General features: G+C 57.4%; 1 protein-coding gene across 2 annotated transcripts in view; it reads right to left on the bottom strand.

Moving 5' to 3' along the window:
* Epha2 (EPH receptor A2) overlaps positions 1-23,132 on the bottom strand; it is a 32,418-nt gene extending 9,286 nt beyond the window's left edge. Inside the window, exons 1-16 of one of the 2 annotated variants that reach the window (XM_004637696.3) lie at positions 22,882-23,126; positions 17,927-17,994; positions 15,572-16,241; positions 7,904-8,059; positions 7,492-7,824; positions 6,131-6,246; positions 5,615-5,768; positions 5,072-5,171; positions 4,499-4,554; positions 4,110-4,235; positions 3,821-4,009; positions 3,657-3,718; positions 3,362-3,571; positions 3,062-3,211; positions 2,107-2,300; positions 1,324-1,479 (exon numbers count right to left, since the gene is read on the bottom strand). In XM_004637696.3, coding sequence (XP_004637753.2) covers positions 1,324-1,479; positions 2,107-2,300; positions 3,062-3,211; positions 3,362-3,571; positions 3,657-3,718; positions 3,821-4,009; positions 4,110-4,235; positions 4,499-4,554; positions 5,072-5,171; positions 5,615-5,768; positions 6,131-6,246; positions 7,492-7,824; positions 7,904-8,059; positions 15,572-16,241; positions 17,927-17,994; positions 22,882-23,116 — 2,975 coding nt within the window. In that variant the 5' untranslated portion in view covers positions 23,117-23,126. Of the gene's footprint in view, positions 1-1,323; positions 1,480-2,106; positions 2,301-3,061; positions 3,212-3,361; positions 3,572-3,656; positions 4,010-4,109; positions 4,236-4,498; positions 4,555-5,071; positions 5,172-5,614; positions 5,769-6,130; positions 6,247-7,491; positions 7,825-7,903; positions 8,060-15,571; positions 16,242-17,926; positions 17,995-22,881 lie in introns of both variants that reach the window. The other variant, XM_023722518.1, reaches the window with a different exon arrangement.
* Between the last annotated feature and the right edge of the window lie 234 nt (positions 23,133-23,366).

Here is a 23,366-nt window from a genome sequence, read left to right as displayed (position 1 = left end):
CCCCACCATGGCCCATGAACAGGAAGCAAGGGGGCATGAAAAGAGAGTGACTCCTCGCTGCTAGGCCCAGCATCTCTGTGGCACCACGCAAGCTCTGCTCCAGGAAATGGACACGAAGGCCAAGGTTGAACCAAATTCAATCGTGGCCACCTGCTAAGAAGCTGCAGGGGTGGCGCCCTGACCTTGGGCATGATCAGGGAGCCCAGTGTGTGCTGGACCACTGGCTGGCAGCAAGAGCTATCTGGGACCCGTCTCCCCTTTCCACATGCCTATCCCTGACTCTGCTAGCTGTCCCGGGCTGACTCCCAGCCATCCCCTGGGGGAGGCTATGGCCAGCAGGTCAAAGCCCCAGAGAATGTTCACGTACTGCCCAAATCCCAGAACTTCTGTGACCCAGAACTGTGAAAGGCGCAAGCTGTCCCCTCCTTCCATGTGGTTCCCAAAAACCTCTGAGCCCCAGGCTTGTTCCTGCTGTGACCTTGGACACTGCACAAACCGGGCTATGGGGACCCACAGCTATTTTTAGAGGCACAAAAGGCTAAGATGTCTTCTCCCTGTAGGGACAGGAAGAGGTGGCCCAGCCAAGGCCTTGCCGGAAAGGACCATAGGGCTGGAACTGGGGAGGAAAAGCCCAACAAGGGGCACCTGACAAAGCACAAATCCAGGAAGGGCCAGTAGGGGTAGGCAGCCTGGGCCACAAGCAGAAAGAGTGGACCATGTGGCCAGAGATGCCCAGGTGTGGCTGGCAAGGTTCTCTCTCCTGGGCATCAGCAGGGCATCCTGGAGGAAGCTGCTAGCTGGCTATGTGACCCAAAAAACCTGGGTAACCTCTCAGCTCAGTGTCTCAATGTGACCTCCAGGCCTGAGAGCTCTAGGCCCTGACTGCCCAGGGCTGGAAGCCCACTGCCAGCCAATTGGCGGCGGAACCCTAGGCAAGTCAGCACCTCCTGTGCCGCTGTCTCTCACCTGTCCCAGGGACAGTCACAGGCCCTGCCTGCAGAGTCCTCATGGGGACCGACTCTGAGCATGTCTGCACAGAGCTGGCATGTGGCCAGCCCTCCATAAATGGCAGCTATGCCATTGTCACACTTGCTTTTATTACTTTCCCACTCTGGAGAAAGAGGCAGGAAGAGGAGGGTGCCTGGAGTTGCTGCCTGCTGATCTTGGCTCCGCCTTCCCAGAGAGAGAGAGAGAGAGAGAGAGAGAGAGAGAGAGACAGACAGACAGACAGACAGACAGAGACAGAGACAGAGACAGAGACAGAGACAGAGAGAGAAGGGTCAGAGGAGGGACGTGATGTGAGTCTGGGCAGGTGCTACTCACTCGTTGGTCATCTGTACCACCTTCTCAATGGCGGTGTAGCCAGCTGCCACGAAGTGCTCAGTGTACTGCTGCATCTTGATGGACTCTAGCCACTCGGACACGGTACGGAAGGGGACGCCCTCAGAGCCGCTGGTGCTCGGCAGCCGGATGGACACCCTGCAACAGGAACCGCACACCCGCAGGTGAGGGGCTGAGGCACACAGCCAGCTGGGCCCCTCCCTGCTGGTCCCTAAACTGGGCAGTTCATGCAGCTGCCTGTGCTCAGTTTCCTCATGGATACTGCTGTCCTTCGGTTTCTTCATCTGGGCAGTGGGGAAGCTGGCCAGCTAGGCTCTGGGAGAGAGCTGGCCTGCTGGAGAAACTCAGAGCTCAACCCCACGCTGCTCCTCCATCCCTACCAGCAAGGCACGACCAGAACCCCAAATCACGGAGCATCCCAAGCACAGATTTAGGGACCTGGCCACTTGCCAGCCATGAAAGATACTTAACCACCTGGTGTCTCCGTTTCTTCATCTACAGAAAGGTATAATTACAGGACCATCTCACGGACATGAAATCAGTTAAAACATGTTGAATACTGAGCACAGGCAGGCGCATGCTCCAAGTGCTGGTTTCTTCTGCTAATGGGACTAGCATTCTCCCCTGCCCCGTGTGGCCTGGGCACAGCTCGTGAGCCTCCTCCCCATCCCCTGGCTACCCCTGGATGTCCTCTATACTGCAGGGGCTCAGGAGTCTGCAGGAGTAAAGGCTGGGTCACCCACAGGCAAAGGGCGTGGAGCTTACCGGGGGTCAAAGTCAGCCAGGGTCTTGAGGGAGTTGGGGGCTCGGATAAGCTTGTCAAGGATGCTGACGATGTCCGCAAATTTGGGGCGCCGGGCGCGCTCCTGCTGCCAGCACTGCATCATGAGCTGGTAGATGGCCGAGGGGCAGTCCATGGGCGTGGGGAGCCGGAAGCCGTCGTTGATGGCTTTCATCACCTAAGAGGGGTCGGAGTGGTCATGGCAGGAAGCGGAGGAACACAGACGTAGGAGAGGGAGGGGACAGGGAGCCCCAGCAACAAGATGATCCCTTACTTCTCTGTTTCATGGTTATTTGGGATTGAACCCGAAACCTTTGCCTAAACTACATCCCAGCCCTTTTATTTTTTATTTTGAAACTCAGTCTTGCTAATCCTGAATCTGGGCATGAATTCGCAATACTACTACCTTGGCCTCCCAGAGGGCCAGAACTACAGGCCTGGAAGACCATGCCTGGCTGGCTCCTTCCTCAAGTCCTACACACAACCTTCGGCTGTCCCCAGGCGCCATGGAAGAAGGGACCGTCAGCCCTCGGAGTCCCCAGGGGCAGCCACATTGGGACTCAGCTCTATCTCTGGACTTGCCCTGGCCAGGCTCACTTCCCTGCCTTCTCTTCACCTGGCTCCCTTTTCTGCTCTCGGCCTGAGCCGAAATGAGACCTTCTGGAAGCCTCCTGGCCTCCTGGCCTTGGGCCTGCATGAGGCCTGGGCCCCGGGTACAGACGTGCGCGGAGGAGTACGCGTGCGCACACAAAGGCACACGACCTGCTCCCTGCGTCCTCATCTCCGTAACTCTTAAGCACACAGAAGAACAACTGCGTGAAGCCATGGCGTGTACTGGATGATTAACCCCTCCCCCAAAAGCCCTCTGTCCCGCCCCAGGAGTTGAGAAGGAAGGAATAAAAAGTTTCAGTTTGGGCCAGGCTGGGAAACAGGACCCACCTCGTGGTTCGACAGCTCCCAGTAGGGCCGCTCGCCGTAGGTCATCACCTCCCACATGACAATGCCGTAGCTCCACACGTCGCTGGCCGAGGTGAACTTGCGGTAGGAGATGGCCTCTGGGGCTGTCCAGCGGATGGGGATCTTGCCACCCTGCAGGGGATGCGGCCCTTTCACCAGGGGTGCTCCTGCCCTGCAAACTCCTCGCCCCCAGTGTACAGGACAGAGGCAGGGGGCAGAGCGATGGCTGTGCCCCTGACTCCTGCGTTCCCTGTCCCCAGGACAGCAGACCCCCCAACTCACACTGGTGGTGTAGGTGGCCTCGGGGTCATCCTCCAGCACTCGGGACAGACCAAAGTCAGACACCTTGCAGACCAGGTTGCTGTTGACAAGGATGTTGCGGGCGGCCAGGTCGCGGTGCACGTAGTTCATATTGGCCAGGTACTTCATGCCAGACGCGATGCCCCGCAGCATGCCCACCAGCTGCAGCACGCTGAACTCACCATCCTTCTCCTGTGGGACATGGATCCTCAGTTGTCAGCCAGACACCCCACCACCTGGCCCCCGTGTCCCTCTCTGCCACTGACTACATCCTTACCCGAAGGAATTTGTCCAGGGCCCCGTTCTCCATGTACTCCGTGATGATCATCATAGGCTTGTCTGCAGGGCACGGTACAGGTGTGAGAGGAGGGTGGGGCAGGGGGCCCCCAGAGCAACCCCCCCACCCCCGTGGGTCAGGTCCCTGGAACCCCTGAGCCTCACATTTGGAGATGACGCCCTCCAGGCGGATGATGTTGTGGTGACTGAACTGGCCCATGATGCTGGCCTCACTCAGGAAGTCCACCCGCTGCTTCTCTGTGTAGCCAGCTTTTAGCGTCTTGATGGCTACAGGCACCTCCTTCTTCCCAGAGGACGACTTCAGCATCCCCTTGTACACCTCCCCAAACTCTCCTGTGGGTAGGCAAGATGAGGGTGCACCCCAGTCAGCCCAGGGGACAGGTGAGCCCAACCCTAGCCCTCACCACCAGCCTCCTGGGAGCGCCGGCCTCACCTGCCCCGATCACCTTCTGCCTTGTGATGTACGACGGGTGGATCTCCGTGGTGAACTTGAGCACAGCCTGGTTAGGATCTTCATAGGTGTGGGGGTCCACGTACGTCTTCAGGGGCTTCAGTTGTTCTGGAAAGGGGAGAGGGAGTCACACAGCTCAGAAGGGGTCTCTGGGAGGGTGACCTCCTAGGGGAGGAAGAGGGAGCCAAATGACCAGGGACTTTGGAAGATGTGGACCAGGCCGTAGGGCATGGATCTTCTGGCTGAGCCCTTCCAGCAAAGCCTCTGAGAACCTGGCTCTTCCCATCTCTGGCATGGAACTGGGGGGTGGGGGGAGGCTTCTGGGGGCAGCAGTAACAGGTCCCAGTTTGCAGCAAGAAGCTACATCTCACCTGATTTGGAGAAATAAACATCCTCTGAGGACTGGCGAGCCCGCAGCCTTCTCCTCCTGAAAAGGCCCCAAGGGGACAAGCACACAGGAAGTCAGTGAGGCTTGGGGTCACCAGCAGCACCTCTTGCCCCTGCCTGTGTCCTGGGGATGTACTCAACCCTCTGCTCAGCGTCCCCCACCAGCCAGAGGACATGGGGGCAGGCGAAGGAAATGAGCAAACCAGGACTCACTCTGGATCTACACCCCGTAACAGCCTCCTAAGTAGCCCTAATGAGGGCTTTCCTCACGAGAGCTGCCCAGCATGCCCAACCTTGGTGTCTGGAGGAAGTGTGGACACGCTTAACAAGAGCACAGAGGATGACCCTCACGGCCCATGGTATGCCTCGCTCGGCCAGACTAAGCAATGTGTGTTAGGTGAAACACCGACAGGTCATGACAGCTGCACATCGTGCAGGAAGCAAGGATTAGATTACATTACTGCAGTCCATTTTCCAGATGAGGAAACTGAGGCTCCTGGCCCTGTGTGTCCTACCCAAACCCCTTGGGAAGCCTGGGTGTAGACTCTCTGACTAACCTGCGGTGGATGAAAAAGCCAATTCCGGCCAGGAGCAGGAGCAGGACAACACCGACAGCCACACCACCGATCACTGCCATGTTGGTTGAACCTTCCAAGGCTGCAGAGAGAGACCAACTGATGACAGAGAGCCCCTCACCCCAAATCACAACACCTCCAGCTGCACCCAAGACCCATGCTAGGGACTGAAGATGCCTGGGCATCTGCTATGTGCTAGATGCTGTGACTTGTGAAGTCCTGGGAAGAAATCTAGTCCTGTGTCACAGGCAGTCACCACAGAGATTCCCAGACAAGCAGGACCCTAAACTTGGGCTCTTTCTATGGTGCACAATTTGAACTCAGGTCCTGACAAGCCACATCCTACAGCTTTCCTCCTCCTCCTCCTAACATGGCCCTGGTCCCCACACCCCACCCTCAGTTCTGCCCCTCCCCAGCTCCCAAGGGGCTGTTCCACATTCCTGGACCTACTTGCTCTTCCCAGGATGTCCTGACTGCCAGGGGTCAGAGCCCCGAGCTGGCGCACGTCCTGATCCCCCTACTCACACAGTGTTTGGAACTCATGCTCCTTGCTGCCGTCCCCTTGGCCTTCCTGCGTCAGTGCCTGCACCTGGACCAGGTAGGTGGTATCCGGTGCCAGGTTCTCCAGAGTCACAGAGAAGCCCTCGGTGCGGTGCACATTATAGCTGTTGGCATCCCCCTGCATGCCCGCAGGCAGGAGCAGACAGTGAGTGAGGGGCAGGGGCTGCGGTTCAGCTCTCCCCACCCCAAGGGGGCTTCCTGGATGCTCTTCTCACAAAGGAGGAAACTGAGCCCCAGAGAGGCAATTTACTCAGCTCAGAACCAGCAAATGCATGACCCAGGACCCCTCGCCCCCAGGACTGTCTGCTTTGCCCTCCCCTGACCCAACATATCTCTCCTTCCAATGCCTGCTGCACTTCTCTGGGAGACCCAAGACCTCAGTTTCCCCAGCTGCAGAAGAGAGCATTCCCCATTGTCGGTCTGCCGTGTGGTGAACACCTGTGTGACCAACCCACCACCTGCCTAGTGCCAATGAGCTACCTTCTTGTGGTAGGTGACCTCGTACTTCCACACGCGGCTCCGCTGTGGCACAGGGATGCTCCAGGTGACGGTCAGCGAGGTGGTGGTGCGGCCCTCCAGCCTGACTTTGGGGGGCTCTGGGTGGAAGAGAGGGTGAGGGAGGGGTATGAGGAACTACCAGGTCAAGGGGATCGGTGGATCCAGAATCAGCTGCCCCATAGCCCTGACTCTTCAGACACCACCCTGGGTACCAGGCATGGCAGTGCACACCTGTAATCTGAACACTCAGGAGGCTGAGACAGAGGATCACCGTGAGTTCAAGGCCAGCTAAACTATACAGCAAAACCCTGCCTCAAAAATAAGACTAGGGGGGCCGGGGAGATGGCTCAGTAGAATAAGTGCTTCCCTGGCAAGTGCAAGGACCTGAGTCCAATCCCCGGTTCTGCCAAAAAAAAAAAAAAAAGACCAGGGTCCTAGGAGATGGCTCAGTGGAATAAGCGCTTCCCTGGCAAGTGCAGGGGCCTGAGTTCAATCCCCGGTTCCACCAAAAAGAAAAATAATAATAATAAAAAAAAAATAAGACCAGCCTGAACTATATAGTGAGAGACCTTGTCTCAAATAAATATATAAATGGGGGAGCAAGAAAGAAAAGAAAAAGATCTGGGACCCTAACTTCCAGCTCCAGACCCACCACAGGGGCTTGCATCCCATGAGCATGCACAAGTGCATAAATAATAAGCTAAGGAACAGAAGACCCCAGCTGAGTGCTTCCCCAGACCAGGCACTGCTATGACAGCACTAAAGAAGCCTTAGAGAATGCTTTACTAGGGCCAAGGATTTAGCTCTGTGGTACAGTGTCTGCCTGGCAATGAAGTCCTAAGTTCAATTCATAACCCCCTCCCCCCTAATACTTTTTTTTTTTTTTTTTTTTTGATACGGGGATTGAACTCAGGCCCAAGCGCTTATTCTACTGAGCTATCTCCCTGCCCCCGACCCTTTTAATGTATTTGGCACAGGGTCTCACTATGCAGCTGGGACTCATAGTGACCCTCCTGTTTTCAGCCTCCCCAGTGCTGGGATCACAGGCATGCACCACCATGCCTAGTCTGGGTTGGAGACCAGCTCACCATGCTTGGGGTGGGGCAGCGCAGCATGTGGTGCCAGGGATTGAACCTGGGTCCCTGCACAGCCTAAGCAGATACTAGTCTGCTGAGCTATCTTACCTGCCCTCCCACAAGAATACTTCGTTAAATCTTCCCAGACTTTGCCAAAGCCACACAGCTCCAGAGATGGCCCTTTTAACCACCCTATCTCTGAAGGCAGCTGGCCTCTGGTGTCCACTCTCCACTTCCTGATCAAGTCCCGCCTGTCTGTAGCCTCACCTGTCTGGTTGATGCTGACACTGGCAGTGCGGAAGCTGCGGCTAGTCACCAGGCCTGAGACGCCATTGCGGGCTTCCACGGCGAAGGTGTAGTTCATGTGTGGCTCCAGGTCACTGACCGTCACGCTGGTGCGGGTGAGCGCGTGTGGTGACTCTGAGTAGCGCACGCTGGCCTCACAGGGCCCACACTCTCCCGACTCCGGCCAGCACTGCTCGCAGGTGACCCTGTAGACAATGTCCTCTCGGCCCCCTGTGTCCTGGGGCGGTGTCCAGCGCAGCTCTACCTTGGCACCCATGCCCACAGCTGTGAGGTAGTGCGGGGCAGAGGGCGGGCCTGCACAGGGATGAAGGTTGGTATCTGTTCCCTTCCATACCTCACCAGTCACCCCTCTTCAACCCAACACAGGACTCACGTGTGCAGGGCATGGACAGCGCGTCCTTGGGTGCCCGGAAGTAGCCTTCTTCACAGTCACAGGAGGTGGCACTTCTGAGGGACGGCAGCGTGTGTGCAGGGCATTCCAGGCAAGGGCTCTCAGATGCCTGGGACTTGAAGAATCCCGGGGAACAGGCTGGTGGGCACAAGAACAGAAGCACAAGGTCAGCTCCATCTGTCCCTCTACATGGTGGACCCAATCTCACTGTGGGACTTCAGACAAGTCACTAGATCCCTGTGACCTGTTTTCTTGCTGACTTGGGATGACAAGATGTGTGGCCAGCACCCAGCCCCACTAGGTTCTAAGAAGAGGCTTCAAACTAAGACACTGCTGGCCACCAACTCCCAGGAAGTACTACACCCCTGAGCCTGGTATTCCTTTTGCACTTCAGCTTCCTAGGAAACCTATGAGCTCATGACTGGGCACAGTGACCACCTGGGGCTTTCTGGCCTTGGATTGGTGCACACCAGCCTGTCAGGTCCCTTTCTCTCTGGGGCAGCTGTGACCTGACTGGCAGCAGCCACATCTGCTCCGCCGCTAGTCTTTGCTGACTGACTCCCACCACCACTGTGAGTGATCGGCCTGCTTTCCCAACGCGGGACCCCGCCCCAGGAACTGACCACCTTCCCATTCCAGGGCCGTCCCACCAAGAGGCAGGAAAGGCCAGGCTCCTAAGCATTTTCTCTGGACCAGTGATAAGTTATTTCTACCACTCACAGGGCAGCCAGGAAGCAGCTCTTCCTCCCCCTGGTCCCGGTCCCTCCTGACCCTGCTGGCCAGGGACCCACGCACCTGACTCTAGGGCTCCTTCCGCCGGCAGCCCCATCCTGCCCCTGCCCAAGCCCCTTCCTGGCCTCACAGGCAGGAAGCTGCTCAGACTCAGGCCCCTGAGACTAACCGGGACTGGGGTGTCTACAGACACAGCCAGCTCGGGATCACTCTAGGACCTCTCCTCACAGCCCCACAACCAACCCATCAGCCTATTCTGAAGAGCAGGCCCCTCCAGACTGCCACCTCCAGTCTGGGTGACATTCATCACTCACTTCCTCTGCCTGCCCATGATGCTATACACAGACCCTGACCCGAAGGCAGAGCCCTGAACTCAGGAGTAGCTGCCCATGACAATGTCTCCAGTCTCAGCGTGGGTAAGAGCTAAGGGGACAGAGAAGAGGAAATTCTCCTGGCTAAGGGCCCAAAAAGCCATGGAGGAGATATTTTCACCTGGGGTTTAGAAGCTGTGTAGGAGTTCAACAAAGCAGAGATACAGAGGAAGGGAATTGGAGGTGACAAAGAATAGGCCTAACATGGAAAGTAAGAAGAGCTTTGGAACACAAATGGAAGCAGGTGCAGGCCACCAGGCAGTGGGAAAGCCCTAGAACATCAGGCTAAAAAGCTTGGGTGATGTCCTGGGGCAATGGAGAGACAGTGAAAGGCTGGATAATGACTTCAGTCAGGTCTACGCTAATAGGAAAAATCCTCGGACCGAGGCTGCCTAGGATCTGAAGTCAGCTTGGACAATTTCAAGTGTCCTGGCCACCTCTGAACCAAGCCCCTCCTTGCACAGGGGTGGAGGGGGATTGGTAATCAGGCTATGTCCCTGCCCTGGCCTGGGGGGTACCCACGCAGCATTTCTGTGCCCAGCCTGCTTCGCTGACCCAGAACAGAGCCCTGGTACACCCGTCACCTGTGGGCACAGCCAAAGCGCCTACTGTGTGCAGGACCCAGGCCAACCACCTCACATCCATCCATCCTCACAAAACACCTGCTACCCCTGGGCTCTGCTGGCATGCCTCCCATTTAGTAAGTGAGGAAACTGAGGCTCAAGAGAGGCTACTAAGTCACCCCAGGTCTCCCAGCTACCAACACATAAAACCAGAATGCCCACTGACTCTCTGTCCTACTCCGCCCTGCTCCCAGAAGCACTTCAATTTGGAGCGCAGAAATTAAGGCTCTGGGACAAGAGAGGAGATGTGTCCAGACCTGCTTCCACAGCTGCTAAGTTCCCAAACTGCTTCGGTGCAGCTCTTGTCAAAGTGGGCACATGTGTTTAGAGAGGAAGGGTGCCGCTCCAGCCTAGGGAGCGCTGGTGGGATTAGCTAAAGCGGCCTCCTTCAAGCCCCCAGGGTCTTTCAAGTCTTCCGCCCTGATTGAAGGGGTCCACGTGCATTTTGTATTCTTCTCCTGACATCTGCCATAACACAAAACAGCTCTCCCCACCAAAGCCTCAAGGAGAAACAAGACTTCACAAAGCCAGGCTGTGATTCTCCAGGCTTTGAGCTCTCCGCAAATGCTCATCCCCAGAGGTATCCGCACCCGGGGCAGTGCTGGCTCCAGGAGGCCCAGGCTTAGAAGAGTTAGGGGCTCAGGGCGACCGGCACAGCCCAGGATCTCAAGCTGCCGAGGTGACCGCTAGCCTCCTGCGCCCCCACGCTCACCAGGCCCCCACTGCCCACTGTGGTGCCTCCCCAGCCCTGCAGCCTTGTGCCAAGAGGAGGAAGTGGGGGAAGAGGTAGGTTCCATTTTCTGGCCCGAGAGCCCGGGGGTGGCCTGCCTGCTGCAGGCAGGAAAGAGGGAATTTGGAGAGATTTCCGCTGCGGATGTGCCAGATAATACAGTGGAGAGGCAGCGTCAACAGGGCATGTGCTTGCCTGACGAGAATGTCCTGCCCCTCCTCCAGCCTCAGACGGCAGCTCCCCCGCATGTTTCCCGGGGGGCCCTGCCATAGTTTGCAAGTGTTGAGGGGTCCTAGAATCCATCATCTGGACACCAAGCAATCCTCCAACTTGGCTGGATTTCTGGCATTCTGGGCAAGCAAATCAGGCCCGGCATCCTACACAAACACATCCCCCACACATACACCAAACACTTTATGTCTCTCAGTCAACTAGCAAACTCCTATGCAGCCTTCAATACCCAGCTGAAGCTCCTCTACACAATCCCCCAGAGTGCCCAATTCTTGGCCCTCTTGTGTTCGTTCCATTAGGGCATCTACTATTCAAGGCCATGTTTACCAAACAGAACCAAGCGCTTCCTAGCTTCCTACGTGTCTGGCAGCGTGCTGGGTACTGGGATGCGATGGTGAGACAGATAAGCACCTTTTCAACTCCCGGGGAATTCACAGCCTGGCTTTCATGCCTCATTTGAAATGATTTCCGCACATAGGTGGATCCTCTGTGACACTGACAGCCCTGGGGGCAGGTGCGGGGTCTGACTTATATGCACCCCACAGCCTAGCACAGGGTCTGGGGGACCCAGGGTTTCAGGCACGGTGGCTCATGCCTGTAATCTCAGGACTCAGGAGACTGAGGCAGGATGATCACTGTGAGGTCAAGGCCTGCCTGGGCTACATAGTGAAACCCTTTCTCAAAAAAAAGGATGGACAGAGAGATGAATGAATGAATGAATGAATGAATGAATGAATGAATGAATGAATGAATGAATGGTTGTGTGGATGCAGACTACCGCATGCAATTAAACAGGCGCCTCTAGGTCCACACAAGTGAGCACTTTCTCAGTGCCCAGGGAGGCTTGGGACGTCGGATCCTGGGACACCCACCTGCCTGGCACAACAGCTGGGCTCTGGCACACCTGTGGGGGAAGAGCATCTCTGGTTCCAGCTGCCCAGCAGGCCCAGGCCACTCCAAGCTGGGGAACTGGGCCACAGTGGCTGCACCTAGGGCTGTACCCTGGTTTTTCCAGTTCCCGATGCCCGCCCCTCAGGTGGCAGCGTGGGTGACTCAGGGACAGACACCCTCCTGGTGATGCAAGCCCAGTCCCTGACAGAGCTCCTCTCCTGGGCCCAGCCACCTCCCTGGCTCCAGGTGCTGAGGTCGTGGGGGTCAAAAGGTCACAGGGACAATTCGCCTAGGGTTAGTCACCTCCCAGGCCAGGACCTGTGAGTGACTACAGGCACCACTTTAGCCCAACCAAGCCTGGACTTTGTCCCTGTCCCCTGACAGGCAGCAACAGCACCCAGTAAGTTACGGCTTTGCAAATGAGGAGCCCTGATAAGGCCAGGGCACAGGTCTGTCATTCCTGCAGGAGGGGGGCTGTTCCCAGGGTCCACTGGGGCTGGCAGGCAGCACCCTGCCCTGCCCTTTTGCACACCCCAGGGAGAAAGCTGTGGGCACATTCCTTGGCCAAGCAGCCAAGCGTGTGATAAGCCCTCTGGGCTCCCCTCCACCCCTCCTGCTTGCTCCCACTCCCAGCCTTTTATCTTCTGTTTGCTTTCCCTGCCTGCTTCCTTCCTTCCTTTCTTCCTTTCCTTTCCGGGGACCCACGGAGGGAGGGACGGGCAGGAGGGAGTGGCCACACCCGCCTGTTTGCCAGTGCCTGCATTTGCCCCAGTAAGCTGACAGTGGAGCAGGTAGGGGGCTGTCAGAGCCACCAGGGTCAGCAGAGTTGCCACGACAACCTCTGTCCCTGTAGCCACGAGAACAAGGCCAGCAGCACTCATCAGCGAAGGGACAGGCCCGAGAGCCCCATGAACTCACAGAGCTCCCAGCCTAAGGATCAGCCTGGTGCTACTAGAATAAGAACCCTGCCCCAGCCCCAGGTGTGAACACAGTGACCAGAGGCATCTCCTGCCCAGGGAGGCCGCCCCTGCAGCTATAAATGCTGGGCTACACGGGAGGCCGGGGCTGGGACCCCTTCCTCACCACATGTGGTGGGTGGGTCACCCTGACAGCTCAGACGGAGCTGGAGTAGAAAGCCACCAGAGCCAGCATCTGCACTCCAAGGGGCAGGGTGCTTCAGGGGCACTAGTCCAACCCAACGATTCATTGTACAGATGGGGAGACGGGGTCCTCGAAGGAGCCTCCCAAAGTCACAATGCTTGGGGTAAAAGGACCCACCCCAGGGATGACTGGGGACAGTGTGGTACCCTCCTTGTACCAAGCCCAAGTTCTTTTGGTTACTAATGTCCTGTCTGGACCTCAGTTTCTTCATCTGTGAGGTGAGGAAAAGTCCTGCCCTCTAGACTACTTTGGAGACTTGAAGGAAATCTTGTTTGTGAATGTTTAGAATGGCAGTTGGACTAGTGTGTCCCTAAGAACTGGGGAGAGAAACCAGAGACGCAGGGGACATCCCCAAGGGGCTGGCTCCCAGCTGCTGGGACGTGGCTCAGTCCAAGGCCGCAGGCCACCTGCTTACCTGGCTGTGGCCTCCCTAGGCTGAGGTACCGTCAGGGCTCAGCCGCCAATGCCAGCACAGGAAGTGGAGACAAAGAAGCCCCAGGGGACAGCGGTCAGCCTGACCGATTCCACTGTCCCCTGGGCAGGGCCCGGGGTGGGGGGGAGTGGGCTCATTCCTGACATAGCTCAGGGGAGCTGCTGGGCAGTGTGCCCACCTGTGGACGGGGAGCACCTGGATGCCACTTAACCCTTTCCTGAGCACCCCTGGGTTCCCTGTGGGGAGCACCCCAAGGGGAGACAAACAGATGTGGGCTTGGAGGGCTCAGGGCAGCAGACCAGGGAAGCCCCAGTGGGGGAATCCAGCTGATGATTTAGTGAGGGCAGGCAGGGAGGCCATCAGAGGCCTTGTAGCCACCCCTTCCTCTCTCAGAGCCTCAGGTCCCTGTACCATGACCCCCCATCCCGTGACCCCCTATCCCATGACCTGCCGTCGTGGGGCTGCCCAGAGCACCAGGCTCAGAGCCAGAACCTGAGTCAGGGATTCCAAAGGAACTTGCCATTTCCCACCCTGTTTCCTCTTCTGTCCCACAGCCCAGCCCCTGCTATCTGGCCTCAAATCCCACTATCATCCCCTCCCTAGCCATGGAGCTCCAGGTGAGTCTTTTTGTCTCTGTGTGCCTCAGTTTCCTTGGCTGTTCAAAGGCACCAACAACAGCCCATGCCTTCCAGAATGACGGGGCAGAGTGTGGGCCAAAGCAGAAGAAAAGTCTTCATCTATGCAGAGGCAGGTTCAGAGGGAGCTTCTGGGGAGAGTGACAACCTCCAGGCACACGGAAAAGCATTTTGACAACCAAGCAACAAGTGCCTGACAATGGAGGGGTCTAGCAGCTCGGTCAGAGCCTCTTCTCTCAGAACTGGTCCTCCCAAGTGAGGTCTGCTCAGTTTTTGTAAACAAAGCCCACCAGGACCCAGACCCCCACCTCCAGAGGAGGGGAGGCTCCCCACTGCCTGGAGACCCCCCCTTCTTATCTCTGTAGGGCCTGACTTTCCAGGCTGTGGAAAGTTTTCAGCTGCCCCTAACTCCCACCCCAGCATTCTTGTTCGAGGATGTCATGTGGGAGGAGCCTGCTCGCCCAGCGGGTGCCCCCCCCCCATGGCAGGTCATTGTCTGAAGCTGGGAGTATTCATCTGAGGTCACCTAAGCAGAGGTGGTCCAGGGAAGGGGCCTCACTCAGCCGTGAGGAGCTGGGAGGGGCCAGAAAGGGCCTCTGAGAACATCTCTCCCAGGTGTTTCCACCCCAGCTCTAACTGGGGTGCTCCAACATTCAGCCCTCTTCCTGGGGTGCCAGAAAGACAGATAAAACACAAGCATGATGTCTGTAGGTGACACTGAACTCCCTTCCTTTTACTCACAGGGCAGCAGGCCCAGAGACAGGAGGATTTACCCAAGGTCACCCACCCAGCAGGTGTGTGCACCTGCAGGACCAAGTCCCCGGTTTCTCAACGGCCCGTTTATCTCTGCAACAAGCGCCCAGCGAGGGGACGAGCTGGCCTTCCGAAGGTCAGCCTGCATTCCTCATGTGCCCTGCCCCAAGCCCTCTCCAGAGGAGTCATCCGCTGGCGTTGTAGATTTCCGCTGTCACAGGCCCCGGCTGCGCCAAGCCCCAGCCTCCTCCGTGTGAGCTCACTGGTGCCCAGGCTGCATTCCCAGAGAGTCTGACTTCATTGGCCCCTTTTCGAGGCTTAGTTTGCCACCAATAAAAGCTCCAATGGAGAATCCAGGTCTGTGGCCTCAGGGAAGATCAGGCAGGAAGGACAGCGCCTGCACCCCTTCCCAACACCCCCTCAAATGCGGGCCTGTTTCAAAGGCTTCCTGGGGACTCTCCTGTGGCTTCTCATGTGCAAATCCTGGATCGGATTCAATCACCCTTGTTTATCGAAAAGGAATCTGAGGCCCAGAGAGGCTCAGTGACTTCCCGAAGATCACAGGACGCGTTAACAACAGAAATGGAACTAGACTCTGTTGGCGCTGAGTAGAGATACACAGGAACTACTCACGACTGAATCAAAATTCACACCTACACTTAAAGTATGCATGTGTCAGGCACTGATCTAAGCTCTTTATGAGTATTAAGTCATTTCATTACCATAACCTCCCTCCAAGACAGATACTATGATCACCTCCACTTTACAGAGGATGAAACCCAAACACAGAGAGGTTAAGGAAGCGGCTGAGAGTCACACGGTGCAAGGCAGAGCGAGATTTAAACACAAGCATTTTTTTCTCCTAGAATCTTGGCTCACCGGCTCCATACTAAACTGTTTCTGACACATTCATTCTTTTTTTTTTTTGGCAGAACCGGGGATTGAACTCAGGCCCTTGCGCTTGCCAGGCAAGCGCTTATTCTACTGAGCCATCTCCCCGGCCCCCCATTCATTCTTAGTGACTGAGAGAATGCAAGCTGGCCCTGAACCCCGGGACTACGCCCTCCCACCCAGCAGAACCAGCACTCACCTTGGCAGGTGTCCTCCACCTTCTCGTAGCCCTCTTTGCACAGGCACTGCCCGATGGGCACCAGCCACTCGCCGTCCACTGCACAGTGCATGCGGGGCTCTTCTCCCCCGGGGAGCACCATGGCGTGCTCCACGCAGGTGCCAGCCACTGTGGCCAGGGACGGTGCGTCAGAGCCCGCGATGGTCTCGGGGAAGCGGGCCAGCCCCTGCACCAGCTCCGGGCACTTCTTATAGTAGACTCGGACAGAGAGCAGCGCCACGCAGGCACCAATGTCCTGGAAGGCCAGGTAGAAGCCCTTGCGCGTGAGCGGGCCCACGGTGCGTTCCTCCACGTTCAGCTTCACGTGGCGGGCCTCAAAGTCACTGGTGAGGGTGATCTCGTCAGGCGCGATGGTGTCAATCTTGGTGAAATGGCGCTTCTGGAAGTTGGTGCCGTAGTCCATGTCCGACTCGAAGTAGTAGAGGTTGAAGGTCTCTTTGCAGGAACTGGCACCGCCAGGGAAGCTGTTGCAATCCCTCACAGTGAACTTGAGTTCGATGAAGATGCGCTCGGCCTCGCCGCGGTACACCCAGTTCGTACGCAGCCAGTTGTCCTGGTCACCTGTCACCACGTTGCACACCGTGTACATGTAGATGGGCATGTCATTCATGATGTTCTGCGCCAAATCCCACTGTGCAGGGTTGAGAGGTTAGTATAGGGCAGTACCTGGGGGATACGGAGGCCCCGGAGTTTTCACAGTTGTTATTCTTCACACAGGACAGGGAGGGAAACTGAGGTGGAGGGGTACAATCACAGCAGTCGTGCCAAGCCCTGAGCCTTGGTCTTTCTGGCCTGTGTTGGAGCCTGGGACTCTGTGTGACCTCTAGCAGGCCACACAAGCAGTCTAAACCTCAGTCTCACCCCAAGAGCCCCTGCCTTCCACGACTGCTATGAGGATAAATTTCACAAGGTCTACAGAATGTCAAGCACAGAGCTTGCTTGGCATAAGGGGACAGTCACACAAGCAGTTGGCACTGCAAAGCTAGTGTCATGCTTTGTCACTGTACGCCCCATGTCCACACAGGTGAGTGGTGGGAAGGGGTTAAGTCAAAACAATGACAGGCTCGCCATCATTTATATTTTGGCTTTGGGGCCCCCCCAAATAGCTCAGCTGATAAAGCAACTGCTTGGCATGCAGGGGCTGGGTTCTGGGCTTGCCCTGTCGGTCCTGGGGCACACTGAGATGGCAATTGAGACTGGGCCTGGTGGTATGTGCCTGTAATCCCTGCTCTTGGGAGGTTGTAAACAGGTAGATCACTATGAGTCTGATCTCGTAGTGAGACCCTGAATACCCTGTAGACCTTTCCCTAAAATACAAAATAAATAAATATATAAATTTTGGCTTTGGAACCCTCTACACACATCTCTCCCTCCTCAGAGCACAGGTCAGCCTCCTCCTTGTCGGGGAAGGTTTCCCAGGCTGGGCCATGCACCCCACTGCCCCCCATAGTCTCTCTCCATGTCCTCTTGATCACGGCACCTGGCACAAAGTGCTGCTGACCCTGGCTCCCGTGGTGGATTCTGAGCTCTTGGGCACCCACAGACCCCACCTGGCACAGAGCAGGTGCTTGCAGTTTTGGTTGAATGACTGAATGGGTGAGGGAAAGAATAAAGGATGGCAGAGGGGACAGGAGGGCAGGAGGCCAGACCTCCACAGGACAGGACGGCACTGGCCGAGGCTTGCACACCCTTCGGCTCAGTTTCCCACTTTGGATAATGACTGGGTTGGAAGAGATGACATGCCTTGCAGCAGAAAGCTACAGGATCTAAAATAAATCTGCTCAGAGCTGCACCCCAGGCCATGGAGCTATGACCAGAGCCATGTGCTAAAGTCACGCAGATCTGACCACTGTCCCAAAGAACAGTTTGGAGATGCCCCTTTCCCTGGCTCAGAGTCACAGGATGAACACAGTAAGAAGCCGTTGTACAGTGGGAGAAACTGAGGCAGGGATGGCAGTAATATCTTTTTTAAGCTCACATAGTAGCTGCCTTCAAGGCCAGGGGAGGGGACCCCAGCCTCTGGTCACAGCTGAGCACCATGGCAGGAAGGAGCCTGCCAAGCTTCCAGCCCTGGCAGGAAGGGGAAGAAATAGCTGGGGGGCAGGAAGACAGGTCCGGACGGAACAGGAAGGAACCTGGCCCCTGGCATGTTAGGAAGCTTAAATCACTGCTTTTTATCTATGCCTAGCACCCCGCTCCAGCCCTGGGATCCCCAGCCTCAGGCTTCTCAAGCAGGACGTGACCTGGGGTCTGAGCCAGGCCCCACCTCCCTGGGTCCCACCCTGTACCCCATCCCAGCCCCCAAGTCCTCCTTACCCCTTTGCCGTAGGGAGATGTGAGCCAGCCGAGTTCCCCTTTGGCTTCCGCAAGGTCCAACAGGACAACTGCAGGAGAAACAGGAGGAGACAGTGAGTGTGGCAAAGACCATGAGGGAAAGGTGACAGCCCTCCAACCGCCACCCGAAGCCCTGATTGAGAAAGAATAGGACTGCGTAGCTGCACAGCAGGCTGGAATCAGGATCAGGCTTCCTGTCTCCCAGGCCACATCACCCCTTTTTCAGTCCCCAACTGGGCAGAGCAGGACAGGGACTCACCCAAAGGGAGAAGAACAGCTGGGCAGAGAGCCAGGGCAGCAGGGCATTAAGTGACACCCCACCACCCTGGCTGCCTCCTTGGATAAGGGCCTTCACGGCACTTCACACACACGTACATATACACATGGGCTTTGGGGACATTAGGTTGGGAACACCGGTGCCTACTTCTGCCACATCCCACAGCATAAAACTGTCCACCCCACCCCACCCGTGGCAGGCAGCCATACACATGCACACATTTGTGTACGTGTGTCCCATGGTGCTCAGAGCAGAGCACTGCTAACAGATGGGAACGGTTGGAGGGGTGCCTGGAACCCATTTTCCTGCCACAAAGCCACAGCGCAGGTGGGTAAAGGCTGAATCCAAAAGTATGCACAGCGGGCAAGGTCCCCTTCCTGAAAAAGTTGGTCCCGCTGCCCCAGCCAGGAGTGCCTGGGGGACCAGAAATGAAAACTTTTATAGGGGACTTTCCTGGCCCAAAGGGACCAGGTGCAGGACCATGCAATCTCCCAAGAGGCATCTGGAGCCAGGCAGGGGAGCCAATGCCAGGGGCTTCCCTAGCTGGGCTTGCCAGGTGCCACCCATGGGTCTACCCTGGCTTCTCTGGCAGGCTCAGCAGCTGCAGCCAAGCCTGAAACACTGTCCTTTCCCCATGTCCAAGTAATGCCCAGGTAGGGAGTCACTAAGTGCCACCTCCATGGAGGGCAAGGACATTGGGAAAACTGAGTCTTCGAACCTATGAGTCACAGAACCTAAAGTACAACCAGCCCAAATCTATCCAGTGTGGGGGCCTGCCCCTTAGCTCAGTTCTTTAAGTGGCTGCTTCAACAAAGTAGTCAGGCTCAGGCTGCTGTGGTTCGATCCCCACAACTCAAGCCAGCCAAACCTGCCCTGAAGGCATTCGGAGCAACAGCAACAAAAAAAATCCTTATTCCAAATCTATCCAGTGTGCAGAAGGTAAAGCCGTAGGATGGACGGGATGAGGCCAAGCAGTCCTCTTCATGGCTCTGGAGTCTGAGGATCCAGCCGCAAGAGGCTGTCTCCCCCAGGCCAGCACCAAGGAGACAGGGCAACAGAGGCAGGCTGGGGACAGGGGCAACTGGTTTGGAAATAGAATGCAGGATGAGGGATCAGAGACCCTTAGGGTAGGTAGTCTTACAAAAACCTCTCTATGTCAGGAACTGTAGTGTACACCCCTGAGTCCAGCACTGCAGGAGGCTGAGGCAGGACAGTTACCAAGTTAGAGTCCCTGCTGGACAACATAGCAAGTCCTTGTCTCAGAATAAAAAAATTCATAAAAGGGCTGGAGATATAGCTTAGTAGTAGACCTCCCCTGGGCTTGATCCCTAGTACTTTAAAAAAAGATGCTTTCAGGGCTGGCAAGATAGCTTAGTGGACTAAGCACCTGCTTAGGCAAGTGCAGGGACCAGGGTTCCATCCCCAGCACCACATGCTGCGCCGGCCCCACCCATGGGCATGCTGAGGTAGCCACAGAGTCCGGACATGATGGTGCACACCTGTAATCCCAGCACTGGGGAGGCTAAAAACAGGAGGATCACTGAGTCTGAGTTGCATAGTGAGACCCTATACCAAGTACATTTAAAAAAAAAATGCTTTCTAGAGCTGGGAATATGCAGCTCAACAATATAGTGTGTGCTTAACATGTGTGCTGCCCTGGATTCAACCCCTGGCACCAATTAAAAATAATAAAATGAAAAGCCCTGTCCTGAGGATAAACAGCCTGCTTCCACATAAGTGCTTGGTGTGAGGCTACCACCCTGGCTGCTGACCTTGGGCAGCCAAACCTCTCTAGGAAGGGTCCACAGCCAGACAGGAAAGAAGAATCGATCTGATGTGGCACCAGGCCCCACACCTGGGCTGTGGGGACAGGGCAGAGTGGCTGGGGCGGGGGTGGGGTGGTGGTGGTAGGGGCAGGGATTTGTTCAGACTTGCCCAGGGCCACAGTTTACAAAACCCTGTGACCCCACTAGCAAGTGGAATGTTCCAGCCACATGGGAAGGAATCCAGGGGTTCCTGACTCCAGCTGGCTGGGAAGAGGACAACAGTAAGTGTGTACTCCTCATAACACACACAAGCACATGCAAACACACACACACACAGCAGGAGGCTGCAGCCCGAGTCCCTCCCGGCTTCCGGGCTCTGAAGGGTTAGCCTGGCACAGCAGGTCCCTCCACCCTGTAGCCAGGGCGGCTCAGAGGTATCACAGGGCTCCATCTGAGAAGAAAGAAGCCTCACACAGGAAGGAGCCTCCCCAGGGGCTTCCAGCCACAGCCCCCACCCTGGGAAATTCCCTAGAATCAACCAGCAGGAACAGGGGGCTCAGCCCAGTCCCTCTGCCCTGGCTGGAGCCTCTGGAGCATGGGGCTCCTCCAAGCCCAATGGCACCAGCTTTCCTGGAGAGGAGGGGAGCCCTGTAGCCCCTCAGTCCCCCAGTGGCTTCCCAGAGAAGGCAGGCCTCTGCCTTCTCCTGTCAGGAGAAACCTTCCTCTGCCTGCAGTCCCACTTCCATGTCACCCTTGGGAGGTGGTGACACTGCTTCAGAATGTTTTCCACAAACGCAGCACAAGCCCCTGCCCCCCATAACCACCTCCCTGCTCTCACCCCTCTTCACCCAAGACCAGCTCACACTTGAGAAAGGGGGAGGCAGGGGACACAGAAGGAAAGCAGGGAAGCCAGACAGCAGACCTGATCCTTATAGAATCAATCAGGCCTGACCCTTCCTCAGCCCCCTTCTGGCCAAGAGCTCCATCCTAGGCCTGGCTACATTGCTTTCCAGCAAAAGCCACCAGGAAGTCAACCCCAAGGTCAGGGACCCTTGACTGCCACAGCCCAAGAAGCCAGGTGCTCTGGTTTCACGCTTCATGCAGAAGGCCCTGGCTGACAAGGGTCAAGCCTCCCTCAGTTTCCCCATTTGTAAAAGGAGGGCAAATGGTAAGAAGAACTGATCAGCTCCATGGGTTTCCAGACACAAGAGTAGGGGCAAGAAAGAGAAGTAAGAGCAGCCAGGGTCAGGGGTGAAGAGGGCATGTGTGTCTTCCCCTTTGTGCCCCCCACCACCCCCAGCCTGAATCCCAGAGAACTGAAACCAGCAGGGGCCAGATGAGCCCAGACTGCATCTCCACATAGGTGCAGAATCCTGGGGAGCCCCCCCCCGGGGGGGGGGAGGAGCTCTTGAAGCCTAAGTGAAGAGTCCCTGGCCCAGTACAACACGCACCTCTTCTTTCCTCCACCCCATGGAGGGAGTGGGTGGTTAAGCCAGTCACAGAGTCCGGGATCGTTGTTGCTCAGCTCTGCTATAGGCAAGGGACAAGGCAGCTCCCAGCTGGGGCCTCGGGCCTGGGGGCTGGGGCCCTGCAGCAAAGCAGCCGCCTAGTTCCCTCAAACACCCCCACCCCACCCCACCCCCGGCAGCCCCGGAGAAAGGCCTGTAGTGATTCCAGCTGTCTCTTCCCTTCTCTCCAACCACAGTCCCCCAGGAAGGGGGAGGACCAAAAGGTGGTGGTGAGGGGGGACCTTGCAGAAATCCCTGCCAGGCAACTCCTCTGCTGCCGGAGTCTCTCAACCTCCAACTCGCTCACTAACCTCATAGAAAACCTTCAAACTCAGGCTAGAGGCACCAAAAGAAGTCAGGACTCCGGGAAGCTCCTGCCGGCTCAGAGCCTCTTCCACTTCCCCCTGGCGGAGCCTGGGAGAGCAACACGCAGCCCAGGCCACCAGCAAGAACAACTTTTCTCTTGGGGAACCTGAAGCCTGCAGATGGGCGGTGGGGAAGGTCCACCCCGCTCCGATGACAGGGGCCCCCATCCCCTAAGAGGCGCTGGCCCAGGGACAACGCCCCCATCCGCACACGGCTCTGCCATCGGCTCTTCATCCAGCGAGGCTCCAGGAACGCCGGGGCGGGGTGGGTGATTCAGTCCCGCACCCCCAGGTGCCCTGGCTCCTTGGTGGCCCTCGGGTGCCGGCTCCACACCTCTCTGGACCGCGCCCCCACCTGCCGCATTTCCTCGTTCTGAGTCACCCCTGGCTCAGAAAGCTTAACTTTGGGACTTCCTGTCCTCGCTCGCGGCCCCTGCCTTGGGCAGGAGTCCCGGAGGGCAGCTGGGGAAGGAGGGAAAGGCGCGCGTGGCAAGGATTGATTCCATCCTCTCCCGTGCTCACCCCCAAGACTGAAAGCAAAAGGGGGGGTCAAAAACCCCAGGCGGCGAGAGCTTCGGCTGGAGACTCCCCGCTTTATGAGGAGCCCCCCCCCCCCAGCAGGGCCTCCGCAGAAATGCATTCTCCGCTAAATCGGGGAAAGTGAGTGAAACGAACTCAGTCCAGGAAGAAGCTGGCCACACAGACCCTCCTAGGCAGCCCCCTTCTCCAAGGGACACCGCGCCCCTCGCCCAGACGCGTTCCTGAAGCCCTCCCCATGGCTGAGGCCTCCGAGCCTGTGCACCGGGGCCGAACCGCTCCGTCCCGTGGGCCCTGGGATCCCGGCTTGTCCCAGGCTCGTAGCCACAGCCGCCCGCTCGCGCCCGTGACCCCTGTGTGTCCACACCGAGCGGCACCCAAGTCGGTTTCCAAAGCTGCACTCAACGCGGCGCGCCCGGCTCCCGGAGGCGTGGAGTCCCGGGGTCCCAGTCTTGCAGGGTCCAGCAGCCGCTCACGCACTCACCTTCCTTGCCCTGGGCCACCGCGGCCGCCACCAACGCGCAGCCCCACAGCAGGGCCAGGCAGGCGCGGGCCGCCCGGCTCTCCATGCTGCGATCTTCGCTCTCCGCTGGCTCCCAGGTGTCTCGCCGGCCTCTGTGCCCCTCTCCCGCCCGCCCGCGCGCCCGCGCGCAACTTCTGTCCCTCCTGCCCAGAGTCCTTAATGGAAGTTGGGTGAGAACCCGCTCCTGTTCATTCATGCCCCGCGCTGACGTCACCCAAGCCACGCCTTCAGGAATGTCTTTAAAGGGGACGGGCGAAGGGAGGGAGGGGAAATCCGGAGGGATTTGGGGAGGACCGAGGGACCCTCTGGACCCGTCCACGACCCCCAGACCCTCTTCGAGTTTGCACGTCTTAAAGTGCCAGTGCCTCCAAGCTGTGATGCCCGGGAATCCTCAGCCCAAATGTGGAAGGGTCGTGTTTAGCCCTTTGCCTGGGAGACTGAACTCC

Source organism: Octodon degus, unplaced genomic scaffold (genome assembly GCF_000260255.1).
Source record: "Octodon degus isolate 3935 unplaced genomic scaffold, OctDeg1.0 scaffold00092, whole genome shotgun sequence".
NCBI classification, from domain to species: domain Eukaryota; kingdom Metazoa; phylum Chordata; class Mammalia; order Rodentia; family Octodontidae; genus Octodon; species Octodon degus.
Note: the sequence above shows the minus strand (reverse complement) of the source record. Positions and strands in the feature narration are given on the sequence as shown.